General features: G+C 51.1%; 1 protein-coding gene across 1 annotated transcript in view; it reads left to right on the top strand.

The window, feature by feature from the left end:
* The window catches only part of WIZ (WIZ zinc finger), a 57,191-nt gene that overhangs the window by 16,234 nt on the left and 21,613 nt on the right, over positions 1–19,344 (top strand). The window contains exons 3-5 of the mRNA XM_072919885.1: positions 2,588–2,648; positions 4,595–6,555; positions 7,005–7,676. Coding sequence (XP_072775986.1) covers positions 2,588–2,648; positions 4,595–6,555; positions 7,005–7,676 — 2,694 coding nt within the window. The remainder of the gene's footprint in view (positions 1–2,587; positions 2,649–4,594; positions 6,556–7,004; positions 7,677–19,344) is intronic.

Raw genomic sequence — 19,344 nt, forward strand, 5'->3', positions numbered from 1 at the left:
TCACCAGATCCCCCATGGATCTGCTCCAATGGGGACATTTTGGGGTTTTTTGGGATCATTCCGTGATGTCACCAGATCTCCCATGGATCTTCTCTGATGAGGACATTCCAAATCTCATTTGGGATCATTTTGTGATGTCACCAGATCTCCCATGGATCTGCTCCAATGGGGACATTTTGGGGTTTTTTGGGATAATTTTGTGATGTCACCAGATCTCCCATGGATCTGCTCCAATGGGGACATTTTGGGGTTTTTTTGGGATTGTTCTATGATGTCACCAGATCTCCCATGGATCTGCTCCAATGGGGACATTTTGGGGTTTATTTGGGATCATTTTGTGATGTCACCAGATCTCCCATGGATCTTCTCCAATGGGGACATTTTGGGGTTTTTTTGGGATCGTTCTGTGATGTCACCAGATCTTCCGTGGATCCTCTCCAATGGGGACACTCCAAATCTCATTTGGGATCAATTCTATGATGTCACCAGATCTCCCATGGATCTGCTCCAATGGGGACATTTTGGGTTTATTTGGGATCATTTTGTGATGTCACCAGATCCCCCATGGATCTGCTCCAATGGGGACATTTTGGGCTTTATTTGGGATCATTTTGTGATGTCACCAGATCCCCCATGGATCTGCTCCAATGGGGACATTTTGGGGTTTATTTGGGATCATTTTGTGATGTCACCAGATCTCCCATGGATCTGCTCCAATGGGGACATTTTGGGGTTTATTTGGGATCATTCCGTGATGTCACCAGATCCCCCATGGATCTTCTCTGATGAGGACATTCCAAAACTCATTTGGGATCAATTCCGTGATGTCACCAGATCTCCCATGGATCTGCTCCAACGGGGACATTTTGGGGTTTTTTTGGGATCATTTTGTGATGTCACCAGATCTCCCATGGATCCTCTCCAATGGGGACATTTTGGGGTTTTTTGGGATCATTTTGTGACGTCACCAGATCCCCCATGGATCTGCTCCAATTGGGACATTTTGGGGTTTTTTGGGAATTTATTTGGGGTGAATTGGAGGGGGAGGAACTTCCATTTGCCCGTTTTTCGTGGAATTTCCACCTTTTTCTCCGGGAACATCGGGATTGCCGACCCCGCGCTCCTTTTCCTGCCCAACGGTTGGGTTGGACCCCCCTGGGGGCTCCTCGGAGCTGGAAGAGCCAAATTTGGGGCCGTCGGATGGATCCGGGTCCGGCGGGGATGTGGGGAACGGAATTCCGACTTTCCCGCGTTTCCGGAGGGATTTGGGGGAGCCAAACGGCTCCGACGGCGCCGGGGACCGAAAACTCCCGATTTTTGGGCATCTCGTGGTCGTGGGCGACCAGGGGAGGGTTGGGCTTGATCTTGGAGGTCCCTTCCAACCAAAACCATTCCGGGATTGTTCTTTGTCGACCTCAATTGTTCCGTGGCTGAAAATTTCCATCCTGGAATTCCTCGTGGCGCCGGTAACGACCCCGAATCCGCGCCGACCGTGGCAGGAATCCATGAGTTGGGTTGGGTTGGGTTGGGTTTGGATGGATTGAGTTGGGTTGGTTTTGGTTGGTTTTGGTTGGTTTGGGTTCATTTTCGTTGAGTTGGGTTGGTTTTTGTGGAATGGAGTTGGGTTGGGTTGGGTTGGGTTGAGTTGGATTGGGTTGGGTTGAGTTGGTTTGGGTTCGTTTTGTTTGGTTAGTTTTGGTTGAGTTGGGTTGGGTTGGGTTGGGTTGAGTTGGTTTGGGTTCATTTTGTTTGGTTAGTTTTGGTTGAGTTGGGTTGGGTTTGTTTTCGTTGGGTTGGGTTGGGTTGGGTTGGTTTGTTTTAGTTGAGTTGGGTTTGGTTGGGTTTGATTGAGTTGGTTTTGGTTTGGTTTTTGTTCGGTTGAGTTGAGTTGGTTTGGGTTAGTTGGGTTGGGTTGGGTTGAGTTGGGTTTGTTTTGGTTGGGTTGGGTTGGGTTTGGTTGAGTTGGGTTGGTTGAATTTGGTTGGTTTAGTTGAGTTGGTTGAGTTGGTTGAGTTGGTTGAGTTGGAGGCCCCTCACCGGTGACCCCCCCGCCGCTCTGGGATTTTGGGAATGCGGGACGGGGATTTTGGGAGCAGGAAATGGGGATTTTGGGAATGTGGAACCAGGACTTTGGGAATGTTGAACCGGGATTTTGGGAATGTGAGAGGGGATTTTGGGAATGCAGAACAGGGATTTTGGGAGCAGGAAATGGGGATTTTGGGAATGTGGGACAGGGATTTTGGGAATGTGAGAGGGGATTTTGGGAACATGGAACTGGGATTTTGGGAATGTTGAACTGGGATTTTAGGAATGCGGAACCGGGATTTTGGGAATGTTGAACCGGGATTTTGGGAATCTTGAACTGGGATTTTGGGAATGTGGGATGGGGATTTTGGGATCTCCGGCAGCTTTCCCGTTAAACCGCTCAGGAAGGAATCATCCCTCGGACCCCGCTGCCGGCGCCGAGCCGGGAAATAACCAGGAGAAGCTCCGGGAGTGCCGGAACCACGCCGGGGCCGTGCCGGGGCTGCGCTTTTCCCGGGATCCCGGCCCGGCGCGGCTGACCCGGCGTTTCCGTCTTTTCCAGACGAGCCCGACCCCGCCCTGTCTGGAGCCGTCCCGGCCGCGGCGCACCGGACACAGCTTGGGTGAGTTCCGGGGGACCTCCCAGTTCCCCTTGGGGGGATCCCAGTTCCTCCCAGTTCCTCCCAGTTCCCCTTGGGGTGATCCCAGTTTCTCCCAGTTCCTCCCAGTTCATCCTGGAGCCATCCCAGTTCCTCCCAGTTCCTCCCAGTTCATCCTGGAGCCATCCCAGTTCCTCCCAGTTCCTCCCAGTTCGTCCTGGAGCCATCCCAGTTCCTCCCAGTTCATCCTGGAGCCATCCCAGTTCCTCCCAGTTCATCCTTGGGGTGATCCCAGTTCCTCCCAGTTCATCCTGGAGCCATCCCAGTTCCTCTGGTTGTATTTTCCCAAAATCCCGTTTTTCACCCCAAAATCCCGTTTTTCACCCCAAAATCCCGTTTTTCCAACCCCTCGAACGAGGAGCGCCTGGAATTCCCGAGGCTCTCCCAAATTTTTGGCCGGGATTTGTTCCCCTCCCAAATTTTCGGGAATCCTCCACGAATCTTTCACCTCCGCTCCAGGGAAATACGGGCGTTTTCCCCAAAATCCCGTTTTTCACCCCAAAATCCCGTTTTTCACCCCAAAATCCTGTTTTTCACCCCAAAATCCCATTTTTCACCCCAAAATCCCGTTTTTCACCCCAAAATCCTTTTCCAACCCTTTGAACCAGGAGCGCCTGGAATTCCCGAGGCTCTCCCAAATTTTTGGCCGGGATTTGTTCCCCTCCCAAATTTTCGGGAATCCTCCACGAATCTTTCACCTCCAATCCCAGGAAATATGGTCGTTTTCCCCAAAATCCCGTTTTTCACCCCAAAATCCCGTTTTTCACCCCAAAATCCCGTTTTTCACCCCAAAATCCCGTTTTTCACCGCAAAATCCCTTTTCACCCCAAAATCCCGTTTTTCACCCCAAAATCCTTTTCCAACCCCTCGAACGAGGAGCGGCTGGAATTCCCGAGGCTCTCCCAAATTTTTGGCCGGGATTTGTTCCCCTCCCAAATTTTTGGGAATCCTCCACGAATCTTTCACCTCCACTCCCAGGAAACACGGGCGTTTTCCCCAAAATCCCGTTTTTCACCCCAAAATCCCGTTTTTCACCCCAAAATCCCGTTTTTCACCCCAAAATCCCGTTTTTCACCCCAAAATCCCGTTTTTCACCCCAAAATCCTTTTCCAACCCCTCGAACGAGGAGCGGCTGGAATTCCCGAGGCTCTCCCAAATTTTTGGCCGGGATTTGTTCCCCTCCCAAATTTTTGGCCGGGCGGGAAGGGATGGATTTCTTCCCTCCCAACGCCGCCGTTTCCCAAAATCGCCGTTTTTCACCCCAAAATCCCGTTTTTTACCCCAAAATCCCTTTCCAACCCCTCGAACGAGGAGCGCCTGGAATTCCCGAGGCTCTCCCAAATTTTTGGCCGGGATTTGTTCCCCTCCCAAATTTTTGGGAATCCTCCACAAATCTTTCATCTCCGCTCCCAGGAAACACGGGCCTTTTCCCCAAAATCCCGTTTTTCACCCCAAAATCCCGTTTTTCACCCCAAAATCCCGTTTTTCACCCCAAAATCCCGTTTTTCACCCCAAAATCCCTTTCCAACCCCTCGAACGAGGAGCGCCTGGAATTCCCGAGGCTCTCCCAAATTTTTGGCCGGGCGGGAAGGGATGGATTTGTTCCCCTCCCAAATTTTTGGCCGGGATTTGTTCCCCTCCCAAATTTTTGGCCGGGATTTGTTCCCCTCCCAAATTTTCGGGAATCCTCCACAAATCTTTCACCTCCAATCCCAGGAAATATGGTCATTTTCCCCAAAATCCCGTTTTTCACCCCAAAATCCATTTTTTCACCCCAAAATCCCGTTTTTCACCCCAAAATCCCGTTTTTCACCCCAAAATCCGATTTTTCACCCCAAAATCCCATTTTTCACCCCAAAATCCCATTTTTCACCCCAAAATCCCGTTTTTCACCCCAAATTTCCTTTCAGCGCGGTGGCCGATGCGTCACCGCCGTTCCCGCGGGCGCTGTTCCGACCGTTGACCGCGGCGTGGCCGCCCGAAGGACCGTCCGAAAGCACTTTAGACTCGGCGCCGCCGGACGCGGCGCCGCCGGACAGCGACCACGCCGAACCGGCGCCGGGATCGCCGGAGGAGCGGCACCGCGAGGCGGAACCAAATCCCGGTGCCGAACCGCGCCACCGCGGCGTCCAGCGGCTGGAGTGGATCTCCAGGAGCCCCAGCCCGTCCTTCCACGACCCAACGCCGGACAACGCGGCCGTTTCGGCGTTCCGCGCTCCGTCCCACCGGGACGCGGCGCCGGCGTCGCGCCGAGCCAAAGCCAAACCCTCGGAGAGCCGCCGGCGCCGCGCCGAGCCGGATGCGGCCCCGTGGGCGCCGCCGCGGCCGGAGGCGGTGGGGACGCAGACGTGGACGGTGAACGCCGAGGCCTCGGTGGAGCCGCGGCGCCGGGACGACGCGCCGGAGCCGGAGGACGCGCCGAGCGTCTTCACCTGCATCGAGTGCAGCATTTATTTCCGGCGCCGGGAGCACCTGGTGGAGCACACGCTGCAGCACAACCGCGGCGCCGCGCGCGGCACCGACGCGCCCCACGGCCAACTCCGCTGCGCCGAGTGCGGCTGGGCCTTCGGCGAGGCGGCGGCGCTGGAGCGGCACCGGCGGCTGCACCAGGAGTCGCGGGAGAGGATCATGGAGGAGATCCGGAAGCTGAACGGGTTGCCGGACGGGTTGCCGGACGGGTTGCCGGACGCGTTGCCGGACGAGGGCCGCGAGGCGCGGCTCCAGTGCCCCAAGTGCGTCTTCGGCACCAACTCCTCCAAAACCTTCGTGCAACACGCCAAGATGCACGTCCAGGAGCGCAAGGAGCACGCCGGGAGGAGCGCCGGCGTTTTCGGCGAGCGCCGCGACGCCGCCGGGATCTACAAACCCTTCGGATCTGAAACGCTGCCGGTGACGCCGCCCGGCAAAGCGCCGAGCGCCGCCTGCGCCCTCTGCGGCTTCCCGGCGCCCGACCGGCGCGTCCTCAAGGAGCACCTGAGCTTCGCCCACTCCCACCTCTCCTGGCGGCGCGGCGGCTTCGAGGACGACGCCGACCAGCCCGGCACCAGCCGCGACTCCTACGGCCGCTTCGGCGACGCCGACGCCTTCGGCAAAGCCGAGAAGGGATTTTCGGAGCGGCTCTTCTCGCCGACGCCGTGCCGGGAGGATCCGGCGCTCTACGACACCGCGACCACATTCGGGTCGGACAAGAAGGAACCGCACGGGTTCCACCACGCCAGGAAGGCGCCGCCGCACCAAAATTCGGCGTTGGGCGGTTTCTCCTCGCCCAAACCCTTCCTGAAGCCACCACGGAGAAGATCCACCACCCAACACCCCGACGGCAGCACCGAGGACGAGCCGGAACCGCGGCAGCTCCGCGCCGCCGCCGCCGTGCCGCGCGCCGCCATGGAGCTGAAGAGGAGTTTCGGCGCCGTTTTGAGGGACGTGGACCCGGCGGTGGCCTCGGAGGAGCAGCGGCGGCAGCTGAGGACGGCGGTGCCGGTGGTGGTGCTGGAGGAGCTGCGCGGTCGCCGCGGCGGCGCCGGCAAAAAACCGCGGGGAAAAGCGCTGAAGAGAAAACCGGCGGCGGAATCGGTGGTGGCATCGGCGTTCCTGCCGGAGGAACCGCTGCCGTTGGACGTTCTCCTGCTGGAGGCACCTCTGGAAGCTCCTCTGGAGCTGGAGGAGCTTCTGGGCTCCTCCATGCTGAGGAACGAGGAGAGGAAATGTCCCTATTGCCCCGACCGGTTCCACAACGGCATCGGTTTGGCCAACCACGTCCGCGGCCACCTCAACCGCGTCGGCGTCAGCTACAACGTGCGGCACTTCATCTCCGCCGAGGAGGTCCAGGCCATCGAGCAGAAGTTCTCCTTCCAGAAGAAGAAGAAAAAAGGTAGTTTGGGCAGAATTGCCGGGGCGGCGCGGTGACAGTGAGGTCTTCTGCTGCCGTGGGGCTTGGTGGTCACCATGGCTGCCAACCCTCCTGGACATCTGACCAAGGTCTTGGTGGTCATCAACCACTGGTCTTGGTGGTCATCATGGCTACCAACCCACCTGGACATCTGACCAGAGATGGATTTTGGGGTTTTTTTGGGTTTTTTGGGTGGAGTTTTTTGGATTCTTGTTGGTTTTTGGTGTTCCTGGATGGGTTTTTGATGGTCCTGGTTGAGTTTTTTTTGGGTTTTTTATGTTCCTGGTTGAGTTTTTTTGGGTTTTTGGTGGCCCTGGTTGAGATTTTTTGGGTTTTTGGTGTTCCTCGTTGGGTTTTTGGTGTTCCTGGTTGGGTTTTTTTGGCTTTTTGGTGTCTCGGTCCCACCACTGACCACATGTCCGTGTTTGCAGTGGCCAACTTCGACCCGGGCACGTTCAGCCTGATGCGCTGCGAGTTCTGCGGCGCCGGTTTCGACACGCGGGCGGGGCTGTCCAGCCACGCCCGCGCCCACCTGCGCGATTTCGGCATCACCAACTGGGAGCTCACCGTGTCCCCCATCCACATCCTCAAGGAGCTCCTGGCCACCGCCCCCGAGCACCCGGCGCTGCTTCGGGCCATGGGGGCCTCGCCCGGCCGTGACCTCCACCGGGACCTCCACCGGGACCTCCACCCGGATCTCCACCCGGATCTCCAACGGGACCTCCACCCAGATCTCCACCGAGACCTCCACCCGGATCTCCAACGGGATTTCCATCCGGATCTCCACCGGGATCTCCACCAGGACCACCGGGATCTCCACCCGGAGCTCCACCGGGATCTCCACCCGGATCTTCATCCAGATTTCCACCCCGATCACCAGGATCTCCACCCGGATCTCCACCAAGATCTCCACCAGGATCTCCACCCGGATCTCCACCAAGATCTCCACCGGGATCTCCACCGGGATCTCCACCAGGATCTCCACCGGGATCTCCACCAGGACCTCCACCAGGACCTCCAGTGGGATCTCCACCGGGACCTGCCGAAACCGGCGCCGTTCCCGCCGCCGTGGGGGGACGGAGCTCTGCAGAACTACAGGGACGGTGAGAGACCCAAAAAACGGGAAAATCGGCAATTCCGGGCGGGAATTCCGTGTTTTTGGGGTTTTTGGGGTTTGGGGTCGGTTCTTGGATTTGGATTTTGGGGATTTTTTGGGATAAATTTGGTAGTTTTGGGATTTTAGAACAGTTTTTGACGTTGGATTTTGGGGATTTTTTGGGATCCATTTGGGATTTGGGATGAGTTTTTGGTGTTGGATTTTGGGGATTTTTTGGGATAAATTTGGTGGTTTTGGGATTCATTTGGCATTTTAGAACAATTTTTGATGTTGGATTTTGGGGATTTTTTTGGGATCCATTTGGGATTTTGGGGTTTTTGGGGTCAGTTTTTGATGTTGGATTTTGGGGATTTTTGGGGATAAATTTGGTGGTTTTGGGGTTTTTGGCATTTTAGAACAGGTTTTGGTGTCGGATTTTGGGGATTTTTTGGGATCCATTTGGGATTTTGGGGTTTTTGGATCCATTTGGGGTTTGGGATGAGTTGTTGACGTCGGATTTTTGGGATTTTTTGGGATAAATTTGGTGGTTTTGGGATTCATTTGGCATTTTAGAACAATTTTTGGTGTCGGATTTTGGGGATTTTTTGGGATCCATTTGGGGTTTGGGGTTTGGGGTCGGTTCTTGGATTTGGATTTTGGGAATTTTTTGGGATAAATTTGGTGGTTTTGGGATGAGTTTTTGGTGTCGGATTTTGGGGATTTTTTGGGATAAATTTGGTGGTTTTGGGATTCATTTGGCATTTTAGAACAGTTTTTGATGTTGGATTTTGGGGATTTTTTTGGGATCCATTTGGGATTTTGGGGTTTTTGGGGTCAGTTTTTGATGTTGGATTTTGGGGATTTTTTTGGATAAATTTGGTGGTTTTGGGATTCATTTGGCATTTTAGAACAGGTTTTGATGTCGGATTTTGGGGATTTTTTGGGACCCTTTTGGGGTTTTGGGGTTTTTGGGATCCATTTGGGGTTTGGGATGAGTTGTTGACGTCGGATTTTGGGGATTTTTTGGGATCTATTTGGGGTTTGGGGTTTGGGGTTGGTTCTTGGATTTGGATTTTGGGGATTTTTTGGGATAAATTTGGTGGTTTTGGGATTCATTTGGCATTTTAGAACAATTTTTGGTGTCGAATTTTGGGGATTTTTTGGGACCCTTTTGGGGTTTTGGGGTTTTTGGATCCATTTGGGGTTTGGGATGAGTTTTTGACATTAGATTTTGGGAATTTTTAGGGATAAATTTGGTGGTTTTGGGATGAAGTTTTGGTGTCGGATTTTGGGGATTTTTTGGGATTCATTTGGCATTTTAGAACAATTTTTGGTGTCGGATTTTGGGGATTTTTTTGGGATCCATTTGGGGTTTGGGGTCGGTTCTTGGATTTGGATTTTGGGGATTTTTTGGGATAAATTTGGTGGTTTTGGGATTTTAGAACAGTTTTTGACGTCGGATTTTGGGGATTTTTTGGGATCCTTTTGGGGTTTTGGGGTTTTTGGGATCCGTTTGGGGTTTGGGATGAGTTTTTGGTGTCGGATTTTGGGGATTTTTTGGGATAAATTTGGTGATTTTGGGATTCATTTGGCATTTTAGAACAGGTTTTGGTGTTGGATTTTGGGGATTTTTTGGGATCCATTTGGGTTTTGGGATGAGTTTTTGATGTTGGATTTTTGGGATTTTTTGGGATAAATTTGGTGGTTTTGGGATTCATTTGGGGTTTGGAATGAGTTGTTGACGTTGGATTTTTGGGATTTTTTGGGGTAAATTTGGTGGTTTTGGGATTCATTTGGCATTTTAGAACAGGTTTTGGTGTCGGATTTTGGGGATTTTTTGGGATCCATTTGGGGTTTTGGGGTTTTTGGGATCAGTTTTTGACGTTGGATTTTGGGCATTTTTTGGGATCCATTTGGGGTTTTGGGGTCGGTTCTTGGATTTGGATTTTGGGGATTTTTTGGGATAAATTTGGAGTTTTTGGGATTCATTTGGCATTTTAGAACAATTTTTGGTGTTGGATTTTGGGGATTTTTTGGGACCCTTTTGGGGCTTTGGGGATTTTTTGGGATCTATTTGGGGTTTTGGGATGAGTTTTTGACGTTGGATTTTTGGGGATTTTTTAGGATAAATTTGGTGGTTTTGGGATTCATTTGGCATTTTAGAACAATTTTTAATGTTGGATTTTGGGGATTTTTTGGGATCCATTTGGGGTTTTGGGTTTTTTGGGATCCATTTAGGGATTTGGGATCCATTTGTGATTTTGGGGATTTTTTGGGATCCATTTGGGGTTTGGGGTTGGTTCTTGGATTTGGATTTTGGGAATTTTTTTGGATAAATTTGGTGGTTTTGGGATTTTAGAACAGTTTTTGATGTTGGATTTAAGGGATTTTTTGGGATCCATTTGGGGTTTGGGATGAGTTTTTGACATTAGATTTTGGGAATTTTTTGGGATAAATTTGGTGGGTTTGGGATGAATTTTTGGTGTCGGATTTTGGGGAGTTTTTGGGATCCATTTGGGGTTTTGGGATTCATTTGGCGGTTTAGAACAGGTTTTGATGTCCTATTTTGGGGAGTTTTTGGGATCCATTTGGGGTTTTGGAGATTTTTTGGGATCCATTTGGGGTTTTTGGGATCAGTTTTTGACATTAGATTTTGGGAATTTTTTGGGATACATTTGGGGTTTTGGGGCTGGTTCTTGGATTTGGATTTTGGGGATTTTTTGGGATAAATTTGGTGGTTTTGGGATTCATTTGGCATTTTAGAACAGGTTTTGATGTTGGATTTTGGGGATTTTTTGGGATCCATTTGGGGTTTTGGGTTTTTGGGATCCATTTGGGGTTTGGGGTCGGTTCTTGGTGTCGGATTTTGGGGTTTTTTTGGGATAAATTTGGTGGTTTTGGGATTCATTTGGCATTTTAGAACAATTTTTGATGTCGGATTTTGGGGATTTTTTGGGATCCATTTGGGGTTTTTGGGATCCATTTGGGGTTTTGGGGTTTTTGGGATCCATTTGGGGTTTGGGATGAGTTTTTGGTGTCGGATTTTGGGGAATTTTTGGGATAAATTTGGTGATTTTGGGATTCATTTGGCATTTTAGAACAGGTTTTGGTGTCGGATTTTGGGGATTTTTTGGGATTCATTTGGGTTTTGGGATGAGTTTTTGACGCTGGATTTTTGGGATTTTTTGGGATAAATTTGGTGGTTTTGGGATTCATTTGGGGTTTGGAATGAGTTGTTGACGTTGGATTTTTGGGATTTTTTGGGGTAAATTTGGTGGTTTTGGGATTCATTTGGCATTTTAGAACAGGTTTTGGTGTCGGATTTTGGGGATTTTTTGGGATCCATTTGGGATTTTGGGGTTTTGGGATCAGTTTTTGACGTTGGAGTTTGGGGATTTTTTGGGATCCATTTGGGGTTTGGGGTTTGGGGTCGGTTCTTGGATTTGGATTTTGGGGATTTTTTGGGATAAATTTGGTGGTTTTGGGATTTTAGAACAGTTTTTGACGTCGGATTTTGGGCATTTTTTGGGATCCGTTTGGGGTTTGGGGTCAGTTCTTGGATTTGGATTTTGGGGATTTTTTGGGATCAATTTGGGATTTTGGGGATTTTTTGGGATCCATTTGGGGTTTGGGATGAGTTGTTGACGTTGGATTTTGGGGATTTTTTGGGATAAATTTGGTGGTTTTGGGATTCATTTGGCATTTTAGAACAGGTTTTGATGTCGGATTTGGGGGATTTTTTGGGACCCTTTTGGGGTTTTTGGGATCCATTTGGGGTTTGGGATGAGTTGTTGACATTGGATTTTGGGGATTTTTTGGGATAAATTCGGTGTTTTTGGGATTCATTTGGCATTTTAGAACAGGTTTTGGTGTCAGATTTTGGGGATTTTTTGGGATCCATTTGGGGTTTTTGGGATCCATTTGTGATTCTGGGGATTTTTTGGGATCCATTTGGGGTTTTGGGGTTTTTGGGGTTTGGGGTTGGTTCTTGGATTTGGATTTTGGGGATTTTTTGGGATAAATTTGGTGGTTTTGGGATTCATTTGGCATTTTAGAACAATTTTTAGTGTCGGATTTTGGGCATTTTTTGGGATCCATTTGGGGTTTTTGGGATCCATTTGGGATTTTGGGGATATTTTGGGATTTTGGGGTTTTTGGGATCAGTTTTTGACGTTGGATTTTGGGGATTTTTTTGGGGATAAATTTGGTGTTTTTGGGATTCATTTGGCATTTTAGAACAATTTTTGGTGTCGGATTTTGGGGATTTTTTGGGATCCATTTGGGATTTTGGGGTTTTTGGGATCAATTTTTGATGTTGGATTTTGGGTTTTTTGGGATCCATTTTGGGGTTTTGGGCATTTTTTGGGATCCATTTGGGGTTTGGGGTTTTGGGGTTGGTTCTTGGATTTGGATTTTGGGGATTTTTTGGGATAAATTTGGTGTTTTTGGGATTCATTTGGCATTTTAGAACAATTTTTGGTGTCGGATTTTGGGCATTTTTTGGGATCCATTTGGGGTTTTTGGGATCCATTTGGGATTTTGGGGATTTTTTGGGATCCATTTGGGGTTTGGGATGAGTTGTTGATGTTGGATTTTGGGGATTTTTTGGGATAAATTTGGTGGTTTTGGGATTCATTTGGCATTTTAGAACAATTTTTGGTGTTGGATTTTGGAGATTTTTTGGGATCCATTTGGGGTTTTGGGGTCGGTTCTTGGATTTGGATTTTTGGGATTTTTTGGGATCCATTTGGGGGTTTTGGGATTCATTTGGCATTTTAGAACAATTTTTGATGTTGGATTTTGGGGATTTTTTGGGATCCATTTGGGGTTTTGGGGTTTTTGGGATCTGTTTGGGGTTTTTGGGATCAGTTTTTGATGTTGGATTTTGGGCATTTTTTGGGATCCGTTTGGGGTTTGGGATGAGTTTTTGGTGTCGGATTTTGGGATTTTTTGGGATAAATTTGGTGGTTTTGGGGTTCATTTGGCATTTTAGAACAGGTTTTGGTGTCGGATTTTGGGGATTTTTTGGGATCCATTTGGGGTTTGGGATGAGTTTTTGACGTTGGATTTGGGGGATTTTTTGGGATAAATTTGGTGGTTTTGGGATTCATTTGGCATTTTAGAACAGGTTTTGGTGTCGGATTTTGGGGATTTTTTGGGATCCATTTGAGGTTTGGGTTTTTGGATCCATTTGGGTTTGGGATGAGTTTTTGACATTAGATTTTGGGAATTTTTTGGGATGAGTTTTTGGTGTCGGATTTGGGGATTTTTTTGGGATAAATTTGGTGTTTTTGGGATTCATTTGGCATTTTAGAACAATTTTTGGTGTCAGATTTTGGGGATTTTTTGGGATCAGTTTTTGATGTCGGATTTTGGGGATTTTTTGGAATCCATTTGGGGTTTGGGGTTGGTTCTTGGATTTGGATTTTGGGGATTTTTTGGGATAAATTTGGGGGTTTTGGGATTCATTTGGCATTTTAGAACAATTTTTGATGTCGGATTTTGGGGATTTTTTGGGATTCATTTGGGGTTTTGGGGATTTTTTGGGATCCATTTGGGGTTTTGGGATGAGTTTTTGACGTTGGATTTTGGGGATTTTTTGGGATAAATTTGGGAGTTTTGGGGTTTTTGGGATTGATTTGGGGTTTGGGTTTTGTGATGGGTTTTTGGTGTTGGATTTTGGGGATTTTTTGGGATAAATTTGGTTGTTTTGGGAATTTGGGGGTTGATTTGGGGCTTGGGTTTTGTGATGGGTTTTTGGTGTCGGATTTTGGGGATTTTTTGGGATAAATTTGGGAGTTTTGGGGTTTTTGGGGTTTGGGTTTTGTGATGGGTTTTTGGTGTCGGATTTTGGGGATTTTTTGGGATAAATTTGGGAGTTTTGGGTTTTTTGGGATTGATTTGGGGTTTGGGTTTTTGGTGTCGGATTTTGGGGATTTTTTGGGATAAATTTGGGAGTTTTGGGTTTTTTGGGATTGATTTGGGGTTTGGGTTTTGTGATGGGTTTTTGGTGTCGGATTTTGGGGATTTTTTGGGATAAATTTGGGAGTTTTGGGATCCATTTGGGATTTGGGAGCTGAAGGAGGAGCCCCTCTGGATCTGTGCTTTGGGATTTTGGGGATTTGCTGTTGGAAATCCAGGAGATTTTGGGGCCAAATCCACAAAATTCGGGATATTTGAATCCCCAAATCAACAAAATCCAGGATATTTCCAATTCCCAAACCCAAATCCCCCTTTCCCCCAAATTCCCTTTTCTTTCCCTCAAAATATCCCAAATTCCTTTTTTTCCTCTAAAAAAAACTCCAACTGCCTCCAAAAATCCCCAGAATTCCCCTTTTCCCCCCAAAATCCCCAAATTTCCCCAATTTCCCCCCACATTTTCATCAATTTCCCTTCAAAATCCCCCAACTTCTCCCAAATTTCTCCCTGAAATTCCCAAATTTTCCCAGATTTCCCTTTTTTACCCTCAAATTCTCCCTGTAAATCCCCGAATTTCCCCAAATTTCCACTTGAAATTCTCGAATTTCCTCAAATTTCCTTTTTTTCCCCTCCAAAATCCCCCAAATTTCCCCAAATCTCCCCTGTAAATCCCCGGATTTCCCCAAATATCCACTTGAAATTCTCGAATTTCCTCAAATTTCCTTTTTTTTCCCTCCAAAATCTCCCAAATTTCCCCAAATTTCCACTTGAAAATCTCGAATTTCCTCAAATTTCCTTTTTTTCCTCCAACATCCCCCAAATTTCCCCTGTAAATTCCCGAATTTTCCCAAATTTCCCTTTTTTACCCTCAAATTCCCCCTGTAAATCCCCGGATTTCCCCAAATTTCCACTTGAAATTCTCGAATTTCCTCAAATTTCCTTTTTTTCCCCTCCAAAATCCCCCAAATCTCCCCTAAATTCCCCCAAAATCCCCCAAATCTCCCCGAACCTCCCCTCGAAATTCCCAAATTTTCCCAAATTTCCCTTTTTCCCCCCTCAAATTCCCCCCAAATTTCTCCCTGAAATCCCCAAATTTTCCCAAAATTTCCCTTTTTTCCCCCCAAAATCCCCCAAATTTCCCCTGTAAATTCCCGGATTTCCCCAAATTTCCACTTGAAATTCTCGAATTTCCTCAAATTTCCTTTTTTTCCCTCCAAAATCCCCCAAATCTCCCAAATTTCCCCCAAATCTCCCCGAACCTCCCCTCGAAATTCCCGAATTTTCCCAAATTTCCCTTTTTTACCCTCAAATTTCCCCTGTAAATTCCCGAGTTTCCTCAAATTTCCTTTTTTTCCCCTCCAAAATCCCCCAAATCTCCCCCAAATTTCCCCAGATCTCCCCAAATTTCCCCTTTTCCCCCTCAAATCTCCCCAAATTTCCCCTGTAAATTCCCGAATTTCCCCGAATTTCCTCAAATTTCCTTTTTTTCCCCTCCAAAATCCCCCAAATTTCCCCAAATCTCCCCAAATTTCCACTTGAAAATCCCCCAAATTTCCCCAAAATCCCCAAATCTCCCCAAATTTCCCCAAAATCCCCAAATTTCCCCAAATCTCCCCAAATTTCCCCAAATCTCCCCAAATTTCCCCCCGCGCTCGAACCCCCCGAATCCCCCCCCCCCGCTCTCCCCGCTCGGCGCTCGGCTGCTCTCCCCTGCTCCGCTCGAGCCGCGGCGCTCTCGGCGCTCGGCGCGCTGGCCTGGCGGGCGCCCCGCGTGCGCCGTTTCCAAGATGGCGGCCTCCACCTCGGCCTCGGCCGCCGCTTCTCCGCCGCCCAAAGTCACCAAAGCGGCGGCGGCTCCGCGGCCCCGCGACCGCGACCGCGGCGGGGACGGCGACCCCGAGCCCCCGGCCGCGCCCGAGCCGGGTGAGCGCCCCTTTTCCCCCGCGCCGGCCCCGCCCCGCCGCGCCCGGGCCCACCCGCGCCCACCCCCCCCCACCCCACCCTCACCGGGCCCGTCTCCCCCTCACGGATCCGCTCCCGCCGCGCCGCTGCACCGGGGAGGGCACCGGGAGGGCTCCGGGAGGCCGCGGCCAGGGAGACGCCGCCCTCCTTTGTCCCGGTCCCGGCCCCGCTTTGTCCCCGCGGGACCCCCGGGATGCGCCCCGGGACCGGCCGCGGGGTCCGGGTGGGAACGGCGGAGCGGGAACGGCGGGCCGGGGCTGCTCGGGGCTGCTCGGGGCTGCTCGGGGCTCGGGAAGGACTCGGTTCGGAGAGCCCGGTACGGTTCGGAGAGCCCGGTCCGGTTCGGACAGCCCGGTACGGTTCGGAGAGCCCGGTACGGTTCTCATTGCCCGGTCCGGTTCTCATTGTCCCGGTCCGGTTCTCATTGTCCCGGTCCGGTTCTGATTGTCCCGGTCCGGTTATCATTGTCCCGGTCCGGTTCTCATTGTCCCGGTCCGGTTCTCATTGTCCCGGTCCGGTTCTCATTGTCCCGGTCCGGTTCTGATTGTCCCGGTCCGGTTCCATTGTCCCGGTCCGGTTCTCATCACCCGGTCCGGTCCGGTTTGGGTCGGGGGTCCCGGCCCGGGGAGGCCAAACCGGTCCTGAGAGCGCCGGGATGTCCCCAAAGGTGTCACCAAAGTGTCCCCAGAGATGTCACCAAAGTGTCCCCAGTTCTGTCACCAAAGTGTCCCCAGTTCTGTCACCAAAGTGTCCCCAGTTCTGTCACTGGGATGTCCCCAGTTCTGTCACTGGGATGTCCCCAGTTCTGTCACCAAAGTGTCCCCAGTTCTGTCACTGGGATGTCCCCAGTTCTGTCACTGGGGTGTCCCCAGTTCTGTCCCCAAAGTGTCCCCAGTTCTGTCACCAAAGTGTCCCCAGTTCTGTCACTGGGATGTCCCCAGTTCTGTCACTGGGGTGTCCCCAGTTCTGTCACCAAAGTGTCCCCAGTTCTGTCACCAAAGTGTCCCCAGTTCTGTCACTGGGGTGTCCCCAGTTCTGTCACTGGGGTGTCCCCAGTTCTGTCACCAAAGTGTCCCCAGTTCTGTCACCAAAGTGTCCCCAGTTCTGTCACTGGGATGTCCCCAGTTCTGTCACCAAAGTGTCCCCAGTTCTGTCACCAAAGTGTCCCCAGTTCTGTCACTGGGGTGTCCCCAGTTCTGTCACCAAAGTGTCCCCAGTTCTGTCACTGGGGTGTCCCCAGTTCTGTCACCAAAGTGTCCCCAGTTCTGTCACCAAAGTGTCCCCAGTTCTGTCACTGGGGTGTCCCCAGTTCTGTCACTGGGGTGTCCCCAGTTCTGTCACCAAAGTGTCCCCAGTTCTGTCACTGGGATGTCCCCAGTTCTGTCACCAAAGTGTCCCCAGTTCTGTCACCAAAGTGTCCCCAGTTCTGTCACTGGGGTGTCCCCAGTTCTGTCACCAAAGTGTCCCCAGTTCTGTCACTGGGGTGTCCCCAGTTCTGTCACCAAAGTGTCCCCAGTTCTGTCACCAAAGTGTCCCCAGTTCTGTCACTGGGGTGTCCCCAGTTCTGTCACCAAAGTGTCCCCAGTTCTGTCACCAAAGTGTCCCCAGTTCTGTCACCAAAGTGTCCCCAGTTCTGTCACTGGGATGTCCCCAGTTCTGTCACTGGGGTGTCCCCAGTTCTGTCACTGGGGTGTCCCCAGTTCTGTCACCAAAGTGTCCCCAGTTCTGTCACTGGGATGTCCCCAGTTCTGTCACTGGGATGTCCCCAGTTCTGTCACTGGGGTGTCCCCAGTTCTGTCACCAAAGTGTCCCCAGTTCTGTCACCAAAGTGTCCCCAGTTCTGTCACCAAAGTGTCCCCAGTTCTGTCACTGGGATGTCCCCAGTTCTGTCACTGGGATGTCCCCAGTTCTGTCACCAAAGTGTCCCCAGTTCTGTCACTGGGATGTCCCCAGTTCTGTCACCAAAGTGTCCCCAGAGATGTCACCAAAGTGTCCCCAGTTCTGTCACTGGGATGTCCCCAGTTCTGTCACCAAAGTGTCCCCAGTTCTGTCACCAAAGTGTCCCCAGTTCTGTCACTGGGATGTCCCCAGTTCTGTCACCAAAGTGTCCCCAGTTCTGTCACTGGGATGTCCCCAGTTCTGTCACTGGGATGTCCCCAGTTCTGTCACCAAAGTGTCCCCAGTTCTGTCACTGGGGTGTCCCCAGTTCTGTCCCCAAAGTGTCCCCAGTTCTGTCACTGGGGTGTCCCCAGTTCTGTCACCGGGATGTCCCCAGTTCTGTCACTGGGGTGTCCCCAGTTCTGTCACTGGGATGTCCCCAGTTCTGTCACTGGGATGTCCCCAGTTCTGTCACCAAAGTGTCCCCAGTTCTGTCACTGGGGTGTCCCCAGTTCTGTCACTGGGGTGTCCCCAGTTCTGTCACCAAAGTGTCCCCAGTTCTGTCACTGGGATGTCCCCAGTTCTGTCACTGGGATGTCCCCAGTTCTGTCACTGGGGTGTCCCCAGTTCTGTCACCAAAGTGTCCCCAGTTCTGTCACTGGGATGTCCCCAGTTCTGTCACTGGGGTGTCCCCAGTTCTGTCACCAAAGTGTCCCCAGTTCTGTCACTGGGGTGTCCCCAGTTCTGTCACCAAAGTGTCCCCAGTTCTGTCACTGGGATGTCCCCAGTTCTGTCACTGGGATGTCCCCAGTTCTGTCACCAAAATGTCCCCAGTTCTGTCACTGGGGTGTCCCCAGTTCTGTCACCAAAGTGTCCCCAGTTCTGTCACTGGGATGTCCCCAGTTCTGTCACCAAAGTGTCCCCAGTTCTGTCACTGGGGTGTCCCCAGTTCTGTCACCAAAGTGTCCCCAGTTCTGTCACCAAAGTGTCCCCAGTTCTGTCACCAAAGTGTCCCCAGTTCTGTCACTGGGATGTCCCCAGTTCTGTCACCAAAGTGTCCCCAGTTCTGTCACTGGGATGTCCCCAGTTCTGTCACTGGGGTGTCCCCAGTTCTGTCACCAAAGTGTCCCCAGTTCTGTCACTGGGGTGTCCCCAGTTCTGTCACTGGGATGTCCCCAGTTCTGTCACTGGGGTGTCCCCAGTTCTGTCACCAAAGTGTCCCCAGTTCTGTCACTGGGATGTCCCCAGTTCTGTCACTGGTGTGTCCCCAGTTCTGTCACTGGGATGTCCCCAGTTCTGTCACTGGGGTGTCCCCAGTTCTGTCACTGGGGTGTCCCCAGTTCTGTCACCAAAGTGTCCCCAGTTCTGTCACCAAAGTGTCCCCAGTTCTGTCACTGGGATGTCCCCAGTTCTGTCACTGGGGTGTCCCCAGTTCTGTCACCAAAGTGTCCCCAGTTCTGTCACCAAAGTGTCCCCAGTTCTGTCACTGGGATGTCCCCAAAGATGTCACCAAAGTGTCCCCAGTTCTGTCACTGGGATGTCCCCAGTTCTGTCACCAAAGTGTCCCCAGTTCTGTCACTGGGGTGTCCCCAGTTCTGTCACCAAAGTGTCCCCAGTTCTGTCACCAAAGTGTCCCCAGTTCTGTCACTGGGATGTCCCCAGTTCTGTCACTGGGGTGTCCCCAGTTCTGTCACTGGGGTGTCCCCAGTTCTGTCACCAAAGTGTCCCCAGTTCTGTCACTGGGATGTCCCCAGTTCTGTCACTGGGATGTCCCCAGTTCTGTCACTGGGGTGTCCCCAGTTCTATCACCAAAGTGTCCCCAGTTCTGTCACCAAAGTGTCCCCAGTTCTGTCACTGGGGTGTCCCCAGTTCTGTCACTGGGATGTCCCCAGTTCTGTCACCAAAGTGTCCCCAGT

The sequence above is a fragment of the Taeniopygia guttata genome, chromosome 30 (genome assembly GCF_048771995.1).
Source record: "Taeniopygia guttata chromosome 30, bTaeGut7.mat, whole genome shotgun sequence".
NCBI classification, from domain to species: Eukaryota; Metazoa; Chordata; class Aves; order Passeriformes; family Estrildidae; genus Taeniopygia; species Taeniopygia guttata.